The following is a 17,690-nucleotide window of genomic DNA, read 5'->3' as shown; positions in this document are numbered from 1 at the left end:
AAAAGGTACTTTTGACCTACATGTAGTGTCAATACCTACACATAATGGGCCTATGCAAAACAAACAAACAAAAAAAAAATCAATGGACTTGCTTTTTATTATATTCTATATCACAAGTGTTATTAATAAACATATAGTAACAGCTTTCTTTGAACTTAACTTATTTTAAATTAAAAAAATATATTGGTGAAAGAGATTGATTGAGGTGTTTAGATAGGGTTTTTTTACTTAAACTAATCATAAAATGTTTATAATGTTTTATACCGATATAATAAGACAACAAAAATAGTGTATTACAGGTGCTTTATAATATGGAAATGGATTCTTTTTTGCAAGTGCTTTCAAAAATATTAATATTTAAAGTGGGGTAAATATATTTTTGATTCTTTTAACCTGTAGTGAAAATTGAAATTAGTCCATTTTTAATACTTTGATCTAATTTAATTTCTCGTAAATTTAGTTTTTTTAACTAAATTTTATTAATTTTATTTAAGATTTTAAATACATTTTATTTATGATAATATTTAAATTATTTATATTTATTGACAGTTTTTTATGTCAATGAAAAAAATTAATCTAAAATTATACTAATTTTAATTTTTACATTAAAAAACTAAAAACGAAGGAAAGAAATATGTTTTGAAATCTTTAGATTTTTATTATTTTTAATTTTGAAGTAATATTGATTTGAGAATATTCCTATAAATAAAATTGGGAAGCTTGACGTGCACAACAGTCTATGGCTTTTGAGATGAGTTGTGAGTTATGTGCCAACCTAACTCAAATATAAAATTATGAGTGTTGTTAAAAATATGTACAAAAAGATAACACAAACCTAACTACATTACTTTCTATCCTATTGTTCTTGACTTCGTGCTAATGAACAGGGTGGCTTACTTTCAGAATAATTTTATTCACATTTCAAAGTTTTAATCTTTAGTAATGAATTTACTATATATACATTTATTATAAGTTATGTTTCTATTATATTTTTCCTTCATAAATGAATTTGTACTATGCATTATTTGAACATAAAACCTTTGCTCCTTCTTACTCATTTTAACCACTCTAAAATTAAGTAATTATTTCTAAATAACATTTTCTTCTGTATTTATTAGGATATCTTCATACCCATTTGTTCTCTCAATTTATCTTGATGTTCATTATTTTATTGTAGTAAAAAACATTTTTTTTAAATGCTAAAGCAACATTCTTCGACAAAACAATTTTGTTTAAATAATTAAAAAAAATTGTATTTGATTTTCTTCAAAGAGAAAGAATGAATTTGAACTCAGCAGAAAATGGAGTAGTGGACGTTTTTACTTTTATTGAATTAGAACTCTATGATTTAATGAGTTGGGCTCAATTCTATTATGAGTGTTTTTTAATTGAACTTGAGATTAAACATATAGAAGTTTCACTTATATCAAAATATTGTATAATAGTTAAAATAAGATAACAAATAAAAAATCAAATGAATTAATTTTGATTGTGTTAAAATAAATATATAAAATAAATAAAAATAAAAATATATATTTTAATGAATCAATTCTTTAATTTCTATTGAATTGAAGTATATTATAAAATTTTTAACTCATTAAAAAAAAGTAAATTGGACTAACTCGTTTTAGTTTAACCATTTATATTATTAACTTTGATATAAGGTAGCATATAAATATGTTGAGAATGTTCCGACGTATTGGTCTCAAATCTTTCACATAATCATCTTCCAATTGGTTAATTTTAAAAGCACAAAGTTAATTATGTGGCTTCAATCTTATAATGTTGTCACATAAGCTTCCATTATCGTTTATGAATGACTCAACCAACAATGTAAAAGACGGATGGATATATATATATATATATATATATATATATATATATATATATATATATATATTACATGTAATGTACCCACATGCAAGAATTTACTAAAGTAATTATTTAGAAAAATAAAACATTGTACATATAATATTAATGTAATTGATTATGTCTTAATATAACTAATTATGTGGCTTATTTTGTCAAACATAACGAACAATTTTTTTTTAATAGTAAGAGAAGTCATTTTTTGTTTTAAGTAGACACAACAAATATTTTAGACATTATATAATAATCTATCGTCCATTTTCTATTCTATCAAATTAATGACATACAATACAGCTATTTTCTATTTATTTCTTCTTTTTAATTCGCTCTTTTTATTCAATTCATCAAAAAATTAAAAAGTTATGTTAATCAATTATTTAGTCATTTTCCTAAATTGTATTTTAGAACATCTGGTCCTTGAGCTTTATCTTAAATATCATTTAAATAAAAACATAGAAATAGTTATATATGTGTGTGTGTAATTTATACAAAAGTGAACTCATTTATTTAAAATATCATGAAGAATAATTGAAGTAATTGAAATGTAAAAGGAAATAATGTATGTGAAATCTAAAATTAAACTAAGATTAAAAACTTTACAAATACAATATCAAAATCTCAGAACAAATTGAAAGACCAATTAATGATTAATTTATATTTAAGAAACGAGATTGTTAATTAATAAAAGAATCTCAGTGGAAGGAAGAACATGGTTCATTCACTGTAGTTCATTACAGTGATCATGAAACCAACGTAGAAAAAGCACCCCAATTCCGAGCACTGAATTTGAACAATTCAAAATGAAACTGCGAACCCAAAACCACCGAGGAAGAAGCACACAGCTTATTCTTCTTCTTCTTCTTCTTGCTGTTGCGATTCTGTGTGACATTTGCATAGCTGAAAGCAGTGATGGAGATACACACATCAAAGAAGGCCCAGATTCTGTGGTTTGGGTGGTTCAGCTTTCCGATCTTCATTTCAGCGTTCACCATCCAAATCGTGCCCTCGATTTCGCCGAATTTGTGGGCCCCGCTCTCTCCGTCATCAACCCCTCCCTCGTCCTCATCACTGGCGACCTCACTGGTTCGTCTTGTCTTTCATTGCTTTCATTACCCACCTTTTAAGTTTCCATTTTTAAGCTAAAATTGTTTCTGGGGTGTCGAATAATGATGTGTGGGATTTGTTCTAAGAATTTTTACGGTCGTCTATTCATAAATTGGGGTAGTACTGTCGTTGACTTTTGAAACAATGCTTTGAGATGTTAGAATTTAATTAGAATGTACATTGTAAAGGTGTAAACTTGTTAATATGATTATTTTTTTGATATTCATGTTAAAGATGATTTCTGATCGGTTGTCAGTCTTCAAATATTTAAAACAGAGAGTATACCCGTAACTGTTTGTTTTTGTATACTGAATCCCCTTATAAGAGTATTTTTACAAGTGTATAATGATAGTAGACAAATAGAAAAATTTTAAGAAAATTACAAAAATAGACAAGTCTGGTAGTATTTGAATTCATAAGAAGAAGTCGTACATCCCTAGACGTGAAAAGTTGAAATCATGTACTCTCTAGACCACTTCAACCTGTATGTATTGTTGAAATCGTGTAGAGGTAGACAACTTCAATAGTACATAATCGATTCTAAGTGTATAAGTCTAAGTTCCACGTTAGTTAGAAATGAGAAAGTAGAACATGATATAAGGTTGAAGATCTATTAATTCATTATCTTAAAATTTTGTGTAGAGAATGATGTCAATTCTTTAAGTGGATGGACTTAGATCTCATTTGGTATTGGGTCTTCTGAATAAACTTCATCCTCAATAGATTCAACAATTTAAAGATACACGACCTCGTGTGAGGTTGTACAATCTGCCTATTCTTGTAATATAGGAGACAAATTTGTCTATTCTCGTAAATAAAACATTTTATAAGGGTACATTGATTGTATAACGTATTTCTTAGGTAATAAAAAGACATGAGTGTGATCTATTTTTAAACAAATAACAGAACTAAGGGAAGCTAGTGTGGGGGTAAAACAAAGTAGAGATACCATACCACGTGGTGTTTGATGAAATTTCATGGGTTGTAATTTTAATTTGCTTTAAAAGTTATCTATAGAGATGATTTCTGATTAGATAATTATGTATGAAGATTAAACTCTTTATTCTAATGTTGTGGTTAATGTTGCTGTTTACCAGACGGTAAAAGCAAGGATTTGCTGACAATGAAGCAGAATGAGAATGAATGGGTGGAATACCGGAGCGTACTGGACACTGTTATTGGGAGAAGTGGACTCGACAAGAGCTTGTTCTTTGACCTCAGAGGCAACCATGATAGCTTTGGTGTTCCGTTTGTTGGTTGTTCTTCTGATTTTTTTTCTAAATACAGCATCAGTGGGCAATTAGGAAGAAATGGGCGTGTCAATAGTGTCACAGTTGAGGTCAGTGTCGCATATTCATTTTCTCTTGAGTAAATATCAAATTATTAAATATAAATGTTACTGTTTCCCTGACTTTAGAGCAAGCATTAAGGTGTTGTTAACGTTCACAGTAAGCATATTCTAAGACACAAATTTAAATATCAGACTCCATTTTGATCCATGGAATTTAGGATTGTAAACATTGATGAGAAAATTAACTGTTGAAACCATGATGAAATACATGCTTATACACTGAATTATAAAGTTGTTAAAATGAGTTCCTTCTTATACATGCACATGTTTGGACTAGACTAAAGAATTCAGAGCTCTCAAATTGTAGGTTTGATTCTTTATATTATTATTATTGCTTTGTGCTATGATATGATGTTGTTTCTTACTTATTTTTACAACTCGCATTGTATCACACAGACCAAAGAAAGAAAACATCTCTTTGTTGGGTTTGACAGCACAATGTCAACTGGCTTACGAGGTCCAACCAATCTGTTTGGGCATCCCACAGATCAATTACTAAAGGATCTAGACTTGAAACTCTCACAGTGGGATTCTCAGTCAGAAAAACCAGTTACCAAAATTTCCTTTGGGCATTTTCCACTCTCATTTTCTGCACCCTCTATTTCTGGAAGGGCCTTGGAGGATGTTTTCCTAAAGCATTCCCTATCAGCTTACCTGTGTGGGCATCTCCATACTGGATTTGGTGTGAACTTAAAGCGGCACCATCAGTTGAGTGGTCATTTTTCTCCCTTGCAAAAAAAAGTTCAGTTCAATATACACCAGGGATCATTTGAAAGTACTGTAAATTGTTCAATGGGAGTCACACCAATTCAAGACTTTTGGGAGTGGGAGATGGGTGATTGGAGGAAGAGTAGAGCCTTTCGAATTTTAGCCATTGATAGAGGTCATGTTTCATATGTTGATGTTGATTTCAAATCAGGAACCAAACCTGCAATTATATTGCCCACTTTTCCATTAGACTCTCGCTTCATGATAACATCTTCATGCCGTCACAACTATGAATGTAAATCTGTGCTCCCTTCATCTTATGAGAAAATTCGAGCTCTGGTGTTTTCTGTTGCCCCAGTTGCATCAGTTGTAGCTAGGATCTACGACTCAAAATCTGGAAACCTTGATTTAGTATTAGAAACACATATGATCAGGCATGATGATGAGAACACCACGGGAGACCTCTATCTTGCACCATGGAATTACAAAGCCTTTGAGGATGCTTCTCCTGATAGATATTGGCTTCAAATTGAAGCAAATGACAGTGCAGGCAGATCAACTTTGACTGAATTGAGGCCGTTTTCTATCAATGGTCTTAGCCTCAAACTTTCTTGGAGCTGGAAGGAGTTCATGGTCATGGGGTGTCAATGGGCTGCCCTATACTACCCAATATTCTGGTCTGCTCTTTACTTTTTCTTCTTATTCCTTCTTCTTCCAAAAGCTCTCCTTGTTTTTCTAGAGAAGAGATACACTTACAAGAACTTCATTGTCAATAAAGGCTTGGTAAATGGTGTATTATGGTTTCTCCAGGAGCTGTGCAGGATCAACACATTATGGTTTGGTTGGATAGCATACCTATTTTATCTGATATTGTCCCCCTGGTTTATGGGGCAAGTTTTCAATGAAGGGGAAAATATGGTATACATGACCTATATGGGGTGGGCCATAGAGACTTCTAATGGAGAGGGGAAGCTTGAGTATGTTGGATCTCCTGATATCATAGTGGTGGTTCTTCCCCATCTATTATACGTGGTTTTGCCTGCAATTTTGGTCACTGGTGCTCTGACAGCAGAAAGAGCAATTTTCCGGGAATATGTGTTAGCATTCTTAGAGAAGAAGAAAGATGACCTTCGTATGGACTCTAGAAAAACTGTATTAAATGACCACCATAGCAGCATAGTATCAAATTTTCACCTTTACAAGCGATGGATTAGGAAGCTTCTGTGTGTGGTGTGCCTGACAATTTGTTGGAAACATTTTATGGTAAGCCTTAAAATAAAACTTTGCAGCATATCAAGCTCCAATTTTCTCTTCAACAATTGATATTACTTATATTGTCTTTAATGTCTTTGAAGTAGTCAAATCCAATTATAATGGAGGAATCTGAAGTATAGTTTGTAAAGAATGCAACCGAAATTAAGAGTTGGTATAACATGGATTATTCCAATTATAAAGTTCTCAGATAAAATTAAATTGCCAACTTGATGAATTACACAATAATAGGTAAATGTTAGTAGTACCATATGAAACTCTTATTTTAGTTAGAGAATAACATTAAATTTTTTGGTTGTCCTTACTTTTTCCTTTTTCTTTCGTTGTTTTTTGTTCGGTTTCATTTACTTAACTTTTTCCGTTACAGAACTGCAGAACTCTTCTAAAAGCTTATGAGATGAACCCAGTTCTCCATTTTCTGGGCTATGGTATTTCAGTTCCCTTCTTGTTGGCAAATGCTATCATCAAAACCAGAAACGCTGGATGAAACTTGTTCCAGAGGTTCACCTGCATGTCTCCATGTTATGACAACAACCAGAGGAAACACTTGTGGTTGAAGCTGGCTGGGTTCTACAAACATTATAGACTCATCAACTAGTTGTTTGGTATGTTCAACCACCCAAGAAATTACCTCATTCACTATTACGTTTTTGTGTCAGAATTCATAGGGCTTGCCTTTGATAGTTTACGCTAATAGTTGTTAGAAGCACCAAAAAGGACCTATCTAATATGCACTGTGGTAGTGGTTTAACATGGGTTGAAGAAGTATGCAACTGGATTTTTGTGACTCTTACAGTATTCAACAAGGTTTAGAATATAAGTTTATTAATTCACTGTTGAATTGCGTAGTGTTACTGTGATAACAAGACCAAATAAAAAATTGTAAATATATAATCTATTATATGATATTTGATTATTTTTAGAATATTGAAATAATAGTGCAGTGAGTGCTAATTGATCCATAAATGTTATAAAATTTTATAAGCTTCAATAATTTTGTGAAAAAAAATAATAATTACCAAATCAAACTATGGTGAAGTCTTTTCATTGAAATAACATCTCATTACCTTTCATATGTTTCCTTAAATCTCCTAATTATAAAGCAGCAGATAAAAAAACTAAAGGTTTAGGGAAGGGTTATTTTTAGTTGGCAATGTTCAATTATTTTTACTAAGGGCAATCATAATTATTAGAGAACTAGATTTAAAACATTAACACGGATTCAGTTTATCGGCATATAGAAAAAATCATTTAAAGAAGAAAAAAAAAACAGTTTAATCATTTATCATAACTAAAAAACAAGTCTGATCAACTAAAAATTCAATAGTTTCCCATATCTTACCGCTTTCAACATCTAAGATTGTTGTACCAAATATGTTCAGAATAGACATAAGCTAAAATATGAGTGTCGTCTTCTGCAATTCAATATGAACTTAGAAGGTAATCAAATTGTTTATATATTAATAGGTCAATTAATAAGTAACATTTAATGTGATAGTATATTTATATTCATTTTACTTAAAATACATATAATAAATATAGCTTCATTATTATTTCATACCCATTGATTCTATAATTTAACATTTTACTTGGAATACTTAGAGTTTTAATCCAAGTAAAAAAATTGAAATCAAATACATTATTCAAGAAGATTGAGGACAAATATAAATCAATCACTTTTATTATTAAAAGACAATTGGAAAAATAAAAACAGGGTGCAAATAGTACATTCTCTTTTTATACAACATTTAACAAAATGAAGTCTAAGCTTGCAAAACATAGTAAAGGGAGCATTGGACATGGAGGATATTCAGGAACTTGCTTACAGTGGTGAACAAAGTCTAAACTAGGAAATCTGAACGTAGGAAAAACGACTATAAGGCAATAAAATGTGAGACATTACATCTTATATGAACTTTCTGGTCGTTCATCAGTGGAAGATGATTTCTGGGATGGCAGCGGTGAAGTTTCACCTTTCACAACTTCACCACCCGGCGATGAGCATCTTTTTGAAAAAAATGCAGCAATACTCTTCGGTCCCTCGCCGGATTTTTCTGACAGTTCAATCAGACAGTTTAGATATTGAAACAAACAACATCAAGACTTCGGGTTGAAACAAACACCAGGTTTACCTGTCAAACCAAGCTTATCCAGAACTTCTTTCTTCACCTGGATAAAAATGAGAAAAATAAAATTCAGCATAGATACACACTACACTCAATCAACGAGAGTCTGTGTCCCAGACAGTAAAAATAACATTGGCTTTTTAGGTCGTGATGCGCAAATTCATATACAGCTTGGCATCTCAATGACCCGGAAAAATTTATTAAAAACGTGACTGGTATCATATATCATATGAAACTCTTATTTTAGTTTGTGAGATCTCTCCACCAAACTAACCTGCAAACGGTTATCAACGCATTCAGATACTTCGCGTACTTTATTCTTCATTAAGGACTTCGGCAAAGAAGGCAATTTCTGTTGCAAAGACAGTAGCACTTTATTCATACCTTGAGAACAACTTTGAATAGTGGTCACCTGAAAAGTTAACAATCTTTGTAAAGTGATAAAACTTGCATGTTATCTCATAAAATTAGCCACAATGAAATTGGGAGAGAACAAAAGGGGCAGCTTCCCCAAATCCCTGCACCTGGCAAGTGTCATCTCAACCAACATAATGATTGATTGTTCCCTCAACCAATTTCACTACATTGACTCTAGCAAACTACACATACATTTTGATAGATGCAAGAAAATTATCTAACTCAAACGCATAACTTACAATTGTGAGTAGGTCTGAGTCAGAAATGGCAGCTACACCGGATATTGAACTAGCACCACCTTTACCATCAGAGCGATGGACCTTTTGCTCCTCGTCTTGCATCTTACCCATGGGTATTTCTACAAGTGAGCCGCCAGGAACTATGTACATACTCAAGGCCTGCAAGCACTTCTGCTCCACCTTAGAAATACCACCAGTACTGTGATCTGATGACAACTCCTTCTCATGATTGAAATTTGTTATAATCAAGGGTTGATTTTTCCGTAGAGCAAGGTCTGTCAAACTGTTTATATATTTTTGTTGCCGAAGTAAAGCACAAAACTCCTCATTGTAGCCAGATGAGCTATCATTCCCCTTAGTGTCACCCTCCATTTCCTTTCTGTCCACTTGTGCACCCTATATATAAATAAAATAAATTTAACTAAGCAGTTGTAGTGGTTTAAAAATTCAAAACAGTTGTTTGTTAACGATACTACTGTTCTAGGTGAAATAAAAGAAGCCCTTGAGATCTTGCTCCTATCCCATGGCTGATAAAAAAATATACACGGCATGCACGGATATCAAGAAATCAAAAAGTCTAAACATGACTCGTCTCAGAATCAGGAAATGCAAAACATTGTAATAGCAAAAAGACCAAGCCTATACCTCATTTTCAGAGAGATAACCATCGGGTACAAAAAATCCATCTTCACTTTCTTCATCAGACTTCGAGCATTCCTCTTGACAATCCTCTTCATCTTTATCACAATCAGAAAGACTTTCACCAGGTTCCTCCTAAAGTAGACAGAATGTTGTTAGCAGATGGACGGCATCCATTGTAAATCAATTCAATTAAATAGAGAAAAATCAATGCACCTCTTCCCACTCCTCGTCACTGCTGACATCATAATCCAGGTTTGGATCCTTCCTTAGCGGATGGCGTGCTCCAACAATATGACTAGAAGAAAGACAAATTTTAATACACATGCAATCTCAAACAAGAAAATACTGAAAATACATATTATAACACACAAAAGCAAAAGTATCATTGATAAGAACTCCAATGTTAATCATTTAAAGGCATTTAATCAAATCAACAACAGAGCATCTGACATTAGGCACAGTATCTGCATAACTAAACTTTAGACGGACAGTTGAATCACTGGATTTACCCATTTTTAAGCAAATGCATACTACATCCTATTAAAAGTCGAAATAAAAAACCCATGCATGAAGCACAATCCAACCTTTTTGTGGGCCAAACACCATAAAAGGCAGGTCTATGAGACTTATCAAACTGAAATAATTGTCTTGCTCGACGGTACTTCTTGTCATCGTGAAGAGAACCATCGGCATTCACTGGACATGAACTGATATCAGAACTACATTCACCCAACTCATCATCATGAACATCAGTTTTAATAGCTGTCAGCTTAAGCTCCTTAAAAACTTCAGTCCTAGGCTTCTGACGAATGCCCCAGTTCTGTTTTCTGTTTGAGCGAATTGATTGTCCTAAAGAGCGCCATGAAGAAAAGTGTGACCTGAAAAGTGAGACATTTTTAGTTAGATCTGAAAACAGAACCACCAGTGTAAAAAATAATGTTTAAACAAACTTACTTGCGAATCTCCTCAAGTGTTACATCATTGCTTGATGCAAGAGTACAATCCATTGAAAATGTAGCTGACTCAGACAAACTTTCATTCTTGCTGTTTGACAAATCGGTTGATTTGGTTGAAACTTGGTCATTCTCAGATGAGGAATTAGTTTTACATTTTTTCAGAAAACGCTCCATGAGTGAGGCTTGTTTTTCTAAACTACGCTTCTTCTTTAACTCTGCTTCAGCTTTCTCTCGACGCCGTTGATCCCTTTTTGTTTCCTCTACTTGTTTCTTTTGCTGTTGCCTTTTTATAGAACATTTTTCATCATTTTTTGCCTCACCTTGTGACAATTGTGAATTAGATTCCTAAAAGAATCAAGTGGTTGAAAAACTCTCAGATGTATTAAATAAATATCATTTCATTTGAATATCATATGTATTAAAGATTTTTTAATATACTTTTATTATATAGTGCAAAAAATATATAATAATGCTTTAAAAAAATTAAACTTGATAAGCCATTACAATTATATACTTGCAAAAGTATTAATGTCTAATAAATCAATTTTTAATTCAAAATAAATTATTCAAAAAGTACTGTATCCTAAATTTTAAGAATTGGTACCACTATATTATAACAAATACCATATAACGCAACAGACTGCTACAATCCTGTTAGCTAGCAGAAAATATTCATTTCAAACATATGTAAAACATGATTGCACTGTCAATAAGAGCAGCATCAAGAAGAAGCAACTTCAGCTATAAAAAACACATAGCATCGCAAAAATAGTCACATTTACATTGGGCTGTGTTTCTCGTTGCAGTTCATTGTGCATGCTTGCTTTCTCTTTCTCAGCTTCTCTTCTGTTTCTCTCCAGCTGTTTCATTAGCAATTTATTTTCTTGATTTGCTCTTTTCTTGTCCCTACAATCATAGGTGAGAAAATTAAATCAATCATAGGCATTTAAATATTAATACACAGATCAAATTATGTTAGGAAGTGTTATGTACATGGCTTCACTGTTTTTCTGCATCGAACTATCCACTAACAAGCGGATATCTGCTTCAGGAAAAGCTTTACTGAGCTTTGTCGATGCCTTCTTTAAGGCATCATTGAAATTTGGCTCACCCTCTGGCCTTTTCAGAGCTGCTATCATTTCTGGAAGAAAAAAATATAGTTAGCAAATACCTAGTAAATAAACAAACAATCTCATTTCCAAAACTTGATCAGATAAAGAACTCATGGAAAGGTGAAAACAATTAAACACCAACTACGAACGTAAACTATGGCTAGCTTCAGTATAAATGCAGCTACCATACAAAAAGAAAGTCACAATACCAACAGCAAGAGTAAAAACTCACATTCTTACTTTCAAGAAAAATAAATAATTTGATTAATTATAATCAAAGTACAACAACCAAAACTAACTACACTAATAGCGAGCACATTACCAGACACCGCTATAATCCTATCATGGATCCTCTTCCTGCACATGCGTCGAACACCAAACTGTCCTCGAACAGATTGCGGCAACAATTTCAAATCCCTAGTCTGCATCACCGATAAAAAAAAGTCTCAATTAGAATTGAATGACCAAGCCCTAGCATGCATGTTATACGATTGAATACTTAATTGACTAAACATGAACTGAAATCAAGATAAGCAAGAATTCTCAATCACCTCCCAACACCAAAGACACGACTCGGCGTAGTCCTCTAATACATCAGCATCGGCATTAGGCAATCCATAAGTCACTCGCTGTCCAGCAAACAACACGCTACTCTTCACGGTGGCGTGGGTCACCGGCTCAGCCAGCACGATTGTGCCGCTTCCTACCTCTCCGTTCAATCTGTCATTAATCTGATCGACAAGCTTAGACAGCGGAAGGTCGCTCTCCTCCAACAGAGCCGCGACGACGGCGTTCCGTGAACCACCGCACTGGCTCAGTTCGACGCCCACCTTCTCGGCCACGGCTTCCTTATAGTAGCGGAACAAGGCGTCTTGCTCCTTCTCTAGGGTTTCGATATAGGCTTGCTTTTCCTCGGTACTCTTTAGGTTTTGCAGCACCAATGGAAGTTTCTTCCGGCTCCGCGGGGTGGTGCTCCTCGGAGTGGTGGTCTTGGCACGATTCGAATTCGGATCTTGAGAAGAAGGACGAGGCGGAGTAGAAAAAAGTTCGGCACCGCCGGCCATGGTCCCTGTGGGCTCTGCCATTTCCACCTCTTCCACTTTTCTCAAAACCTGCTGTGAATTTTGATAACTGATTAAACTTGTGAGATCTGTAGTGAAAATAAATGAACTCCCTATTTCTTATGATGTGTGTAGGAGACTGGATTAAGAAAAGATCGGTTTGGACACATGTATAATATAAACACAATGGTAAAGAAAAACTGAAAATTGGCTTTGGAGAAGAAATGAATAAGGTTTAGAATATAAACACAAAAAAGGGTAATAAAATTTGTTTTTCGCGCCAAACTCGCATATTTCGCTCCATTGCAATCGTATTTTCGGGCATTCGAATCTATTTTTTCGGGTGTCCGAAACCTGTTTTCAACCGTTTTAACCCGATTACAATTGGGTATCCGAAACCTGTTTTCAACAGTTTAACCCATTACAAAAATATATCATTAACTTAATTATTATTTCCTTCCCAACCGTTTTAACCCGATTACAGAAATATACCATGAAGTAACCCAATTATTATTTCATAAATTTTTTTCATTTTTTTCATATCTTAAAACTTATGTATTAATTAGGAACTTCACTTAAAGAATATATCATTAAATTGTTAATTGAATAACCATAATAATAGTATAATCGGATAAAACTCATCATAAATTTCTTTTGAAAAAAAATTAAATCATAAATTAAAATTTATTTATAATGAAATTCTAAAAAGAATAAAAAAAAAAGTTATATTGCAAAACTTGTATACATAACTTAGGTATGAGATAAACTTAACTCATAAAAATGTTCGTTGCATTTTTATCTTTGATTTCTCCCTTTTTACAAGGATTTGTGAATAATTTTTTCACACATGTCTTAAACCAAAAACAGGAAATAGAAAAAATATAATAATTATTAAATATTTAAAAAAGCATAAATGATAAAAATTACAACCATTATAGTTTAATGATAACATATCCATAAAAAATTTCAATGTAACTCGCGAATTTTGTTACTAAAAACATAATGAACATATTATTTTATTGTAAAAATATATTTAATATTATAAAACTTAAAATTATTTTTTCTTTATTAAGAAATTATTAAATTGTGATTTTGGTTTGAAAAAATTAATATTTTTTTTTTAAGTTATAGATATCATATGTTAAAATTAAATATAAAAAATATTGCCTGAAATTAAATTGGATAACACTTTAAGAAAACAAATTGAATTGTATAATAATTTTTAGTAAACTAAACTCAACTATTTTGAATTATTTTTAAACTAATTTTAGAATTATTAAGTGCAAATTGTTTCCAGTATACATTTTTTTTAAACATGTTTTTCAATGTCATAAAATGTAGTAAGTAAGTTGATTTAGCAAGAAAACAACTTACAAAAATTTAAGTTATATTTACATTTTAATTCAAATCTAATTAACAAAATCAAATTTTGTTGTGCAAGTTAGTTCAATGATATTAATGTCATCTTAATTACGGATTAAATTTAGTAGATATTTGTGAATCCAAATGTGATTTTTGATTTTCCATGCAGGAGAACTTTATGATAAATTTAGCTTAATATTGTTGATTTTTACTTACTACATTGTTTTGAAGATAAGATATAAGAGGATAAAATATCATGATTACTTTCTGTAACATGATAATTTGTTGCGTTAATATAATATGATAGTGTTGTTTCATATTTACATTATTTTATCAATTTAGTGTATTTTTCGTCCCTAATAAAAAGTTGACTTGCATATGAAAACAATATAATTAGTAAGAGTAACATGTTAATTATCGATTTATTTAATTAATTTATTAGCTAGTTTGAATAATATAGTGATATACTTAACATAACTTACCTTAGAACATTTTTATTTATATCATATGAGAGATTGGTTATTTAATTTCTATCTTATATCTTCTTTAACCTTTTTCTTTAATATTGGGTTTATATTTAATATACTTTTTTATCATTTTTAATTCTTTTATCTATGATTACATGTTTTCAGTTTTACATAAACGAAAAATATACATTATAAAGTAAATAAAATTTAAATTTAATTAACATTTGTTAAATCATTTATTTAAAATAAAATTACTTATCTAAATAAAAATTTTATACAATTCTTTTTATATAAAGTTCTATCAGAGTTTAATTTTCTCTAAAAAAATTTAAAATTATAATACATAAAAATTTATTTCGATTAGAAAAAATAGTTGTAATAAAACTTTTATGATATTTTATATCATTTTATTTTTATCAACTCGGTTATCATAAGCAGTTTTGTAAAGTTGTTTTTTTTATTAATGTATTATTTTTATGAAATTTGATCATATTGTATGTAGTCTAATAATTATTGAATATTTTTAATTAATTAGATTTTTTTTAAAGAGATTAAATTTCTTATTACAGAGAAATAACATATTATCAATTAATTTTATTAATGAAAATATTTTTATCAATAAAACAAAATTTATTAATGAATTTAAATAATTTTAAAATTTTAATTGTCTATTAAAAATATATTGATAAAATACGTATGTAAAATCTTATCAATAATTTAAAATTTGTATTATTAGAAAATATTTCCATTAATAAAATCAGGTAAATGAATATCAGATTTTTTAAATGAATATAAGATTTTTTTACTTTAAACTTTGATTATATTTTGATTATATTATAGTAAAAAAATTCAATTATAGATTTTTTAAAAATTTATCACTAAACTCAGTGATAATTCACATTACATAATAATAAATTTTCATTTTAAAAGATAATTTCTTTTTGTATAGTTATATGATGTAATTTTATCTTTTATGTCATTTTACATTTATGAAATAATTTATACATATACAAAAATTTTATTTTAAGTCAATCTAGCAGTTCAAAATTTATAATGGAGTTTCGTTAAATATTTCTTATAAACTACTAGTTAAGTTTTTAATTATCAATTGATGTTGTTTTATAAGAAACATTCAAATTACATTTTTCTCCTTCTTCTTTTTTTCAAAACATTCAAGTTTGCATTCTCCGTTCGTAGTTAATGTACCGTATGGACCGGCCGGTCTAGGAGTAATCCCGAGACTCAGTCAACCACCAGCATTTTTTCCATCTTATTCTTAACAGCATGGGGGGCGGTTGTTCGTGTAGAAATTCACTTCACACGCTATTTGACCGACCGTTCCTCCATTTTGGAGTAAGGCCGGTTTATCGCTCGGACGACCGCTTAAGACCGACCGACAGGTAAGCCAGGTAGTTAGGATAAGAGATTAAGATAAATCAGAATTAGAGTTATTGGATTGGAGTTGGAATCGTGATTAACTTTTCACTAATCTCAAACCCATAGCAAAAACTATAAATAGAAGTAGTGGTAGCCATGTTGCATTTACTGCGCATTTATTATTGTTTCATCAAAATTGCCAAGTGTACAACGGAGTTTGGAATGGACAACGGAGTTTGGAGCGAGACCGGACGGCAAGTGGACGAGAACAAATTATGGAGGTATTTGCTAACTTAGTCCCCAAATAACCGAAACAGTGACCTTATTTATACCAAAGACAATTATCCTATCACATTTTAAGTTGTTATATTGTTCATATAATTAAGTAATTAATTCATTGCTATTTCAATCCTTAAGTTTTCTCTCAATTAATCAAAGGTTGAATAGTCATATTAAAAAGGTTGAAATTGTTATTCTTCGCAATTTTTGATGAATTTGACAACTACAACAATTCCAAACTTTTTCAAACAAATTCAGGTAAGTTTTTGTAAAAAGGCGTCTCTCATATTCCTATGAAAATTATGTTTATATAGGACAATTTGTTACAACATTTGTAATTTTTAGGTTTGTTGTTTCGTATTCTCGTATTCGTATTCTTACACGTGTTTACATGTTTTACTTTGTGTGTGTTATGTGTGTTGAATAACTTAACTGTGATTGATTTTTCTAAGTTATGTTTAAATTTTTAGAACTTTAAGAGGTTTTGTGTTATAAGATTTACTAAAAGATGTCATTTGGTGTATTACACCCGTGGTCTAAATTAGAACTTATGAGAGGTATCACATAACATGCCTCGAAAAGAAAAAAGACACTTTAGGAATCTCCAAGCCTTAAGTAACACTGTGAAAAATGAAGAAGTAGTTGATATGCATGCATGATATATTATTATTCAATCAATTTTATTTCACTTTTTAATGGTAACAAATCCAGCAATAAACATATCCTTTCATATTGGAATCTATCTTATAGTATGAATATTTTTTCAAAATTGAGAAGAGAAAAAAAAAGTAGATTAATATTTATTTACCTTACTTAATTTCATAATTATTAAATAATATTATTTTTTTCTACAGTCTACTTTTTAAAAGATGATATAAAACAATGGTTAAATTTAATGTTTACGGATAATAGTTTAGTTTTTCTTTTTTGTTTGTGTAGTTGATTTTATTTACAATAATTTAATTTCGTATAAAAATTATATTATATTTACCAAATGATCAAAATAACTTAGTATAGAGGAGATTGATTGATCAATATTAAAACTAGTTAATCCTCTAACTAATCTATAGGTCAGCAATCAAATATAAACAGAATTGGATTATGACTAGACTCATCCTAATAAATAGTCTACAAAAAATTATAAATAAAAATTAAAAATATAATAATTCAAATTTTTATTATATATTTATTATAACTTTTTAATCAATGAAATTCAAACTGAATCAATCAAATTCAAACCTTTTAAGTGGAATATGACACAAATTAATAGCAATTCGATTTAAACGTTATGCATGCTGTCCGATGTTGTTAACGATAGGTGTAATGTTTCCAATGTTGTTACCGTTCG

General features: G+C 30.7%; 2 protein-coding genes across 2 annotated transcripts; one reads left to right on the top strand and one right to left on the bottom strand.

The window, feature by feature from the left end:
- The first annotated feature begins 2,522 nt into the window (after positions 1-2,522).
- On the top strand, positions 2,523-7,137 carry LOC108326884 (putative metallophosphoesterase At3g03305). Its single transcript, XM_017560478.2, has 4 exons — positions 2,523-2,952; positions 4,071-4,312; positions 4,721-6,295; positions 6,672-7,137. Exons 1-4 carry the CDS (start codon positions 2,670-2,672, stop codon positions 6,789-6,791), a joined length of 2,220 nt encoding a protein of 739 aa, XP_017415967.1. The 5' UTR covers positions 2,523-2,669; the 3' UTR covers positions 6,792-7,137.
- An 826-nt stretch (positions 7,138-7,963) lies between these two features.
- On the bottom strand, positions 7,964-13,081 carry LOC108329790 (chromatin assembly factor 1 subunit FAS1). Its single transcript, XM_017564174.2, has 12 exons — positions 12,348-13,081; positions 12,119-12,218; positions 11,678-11,825; positions 11,467-11,590; positions 10,683-11,029; positions 10,313-10,606; positions 9,942-10,023; positions 9,732-9,860; positions 9,087-9,482; positions 8,705-8,842; positions 8,437-8,473; positions 7,964-8,358 (listed from the first exon to the last, which is right to left on the bottom strand). Exons 1-12 carry the CDS (start codon positions 12,879-12,881, stop codon positions 8,204-8,206), a joined length of 2,484 nt encoding a protein of 827 aa, XP_017419663.1. The 5' UTR covers positions 12,882-13,081; the 3' UTR covers positions 7,964-8,203.
- Between the last annotated feature and the right edge of the window lie 4,609 nt (positions 13,082-17,690).

Source organism: Vigna angularis, chromosome 2, assembly GCF_016808095.1.
Source record: "Vigna angularis cultivar LongXiaoDou No.4 chromosome 2, ASM1680809v1, whole genome shotgun sequence".
NCBI classification, from domain to species: domain Eukaryota; kingdom Viridiplantae; phylum Streptophyta; class Magnoliopsida; order Fabales; family Fabaceae; genus Vigna; species Vigna angularis.
The sequence above is the reverse complement of the archived record's forward strand: the minus strand, read 5'-3'. Positions and strand labels throughout refer to the sequence as shown.

Coding starts and splice junctions, on each gene's coding strand:
- LOC108326884 (XM_017560478.2), top strand. CDS start 2,670: ATGAAACTGCGAACCCAAAACCACCGAGGAAGAAGCACACAGCTTATT. Junction 2,953..4,070: donor CATCACTGGCGACCTCACTG/GTTCGTCTTGTC, acceptor GCTGTTTACCAG/ACGGTAAAAGCAAGGATTTG. Junction 6,296..6,671: donor TTTGTTGGAAACATTTTATG/GTAAGCCTTAAA, acceptor TTTCCGTTACAG/AACTGCAGAACTCTTCTAAA.
- LOC108329790 (XM_017564174.2), bottom strand. CDS start 12,881: ATGGCAGAGCCCACAGGGACCATGGCCGGCGGTGCCGAACTTTTTTCT. Junction 9,861..9,941: donor GTGACGAGGAGTGGGAAGAG/GTGCATTGATTT, acceptor TGTCTACTTTAG/GAGGAACCTGGTGAAAGTCT. Junction 8,843..9,086: donor ACTCAGACCTACTCACAATT/GTAAGTTATGCG, acceptor TTAACTTTTCAG/GTGACCACTATTCAAAGTTG.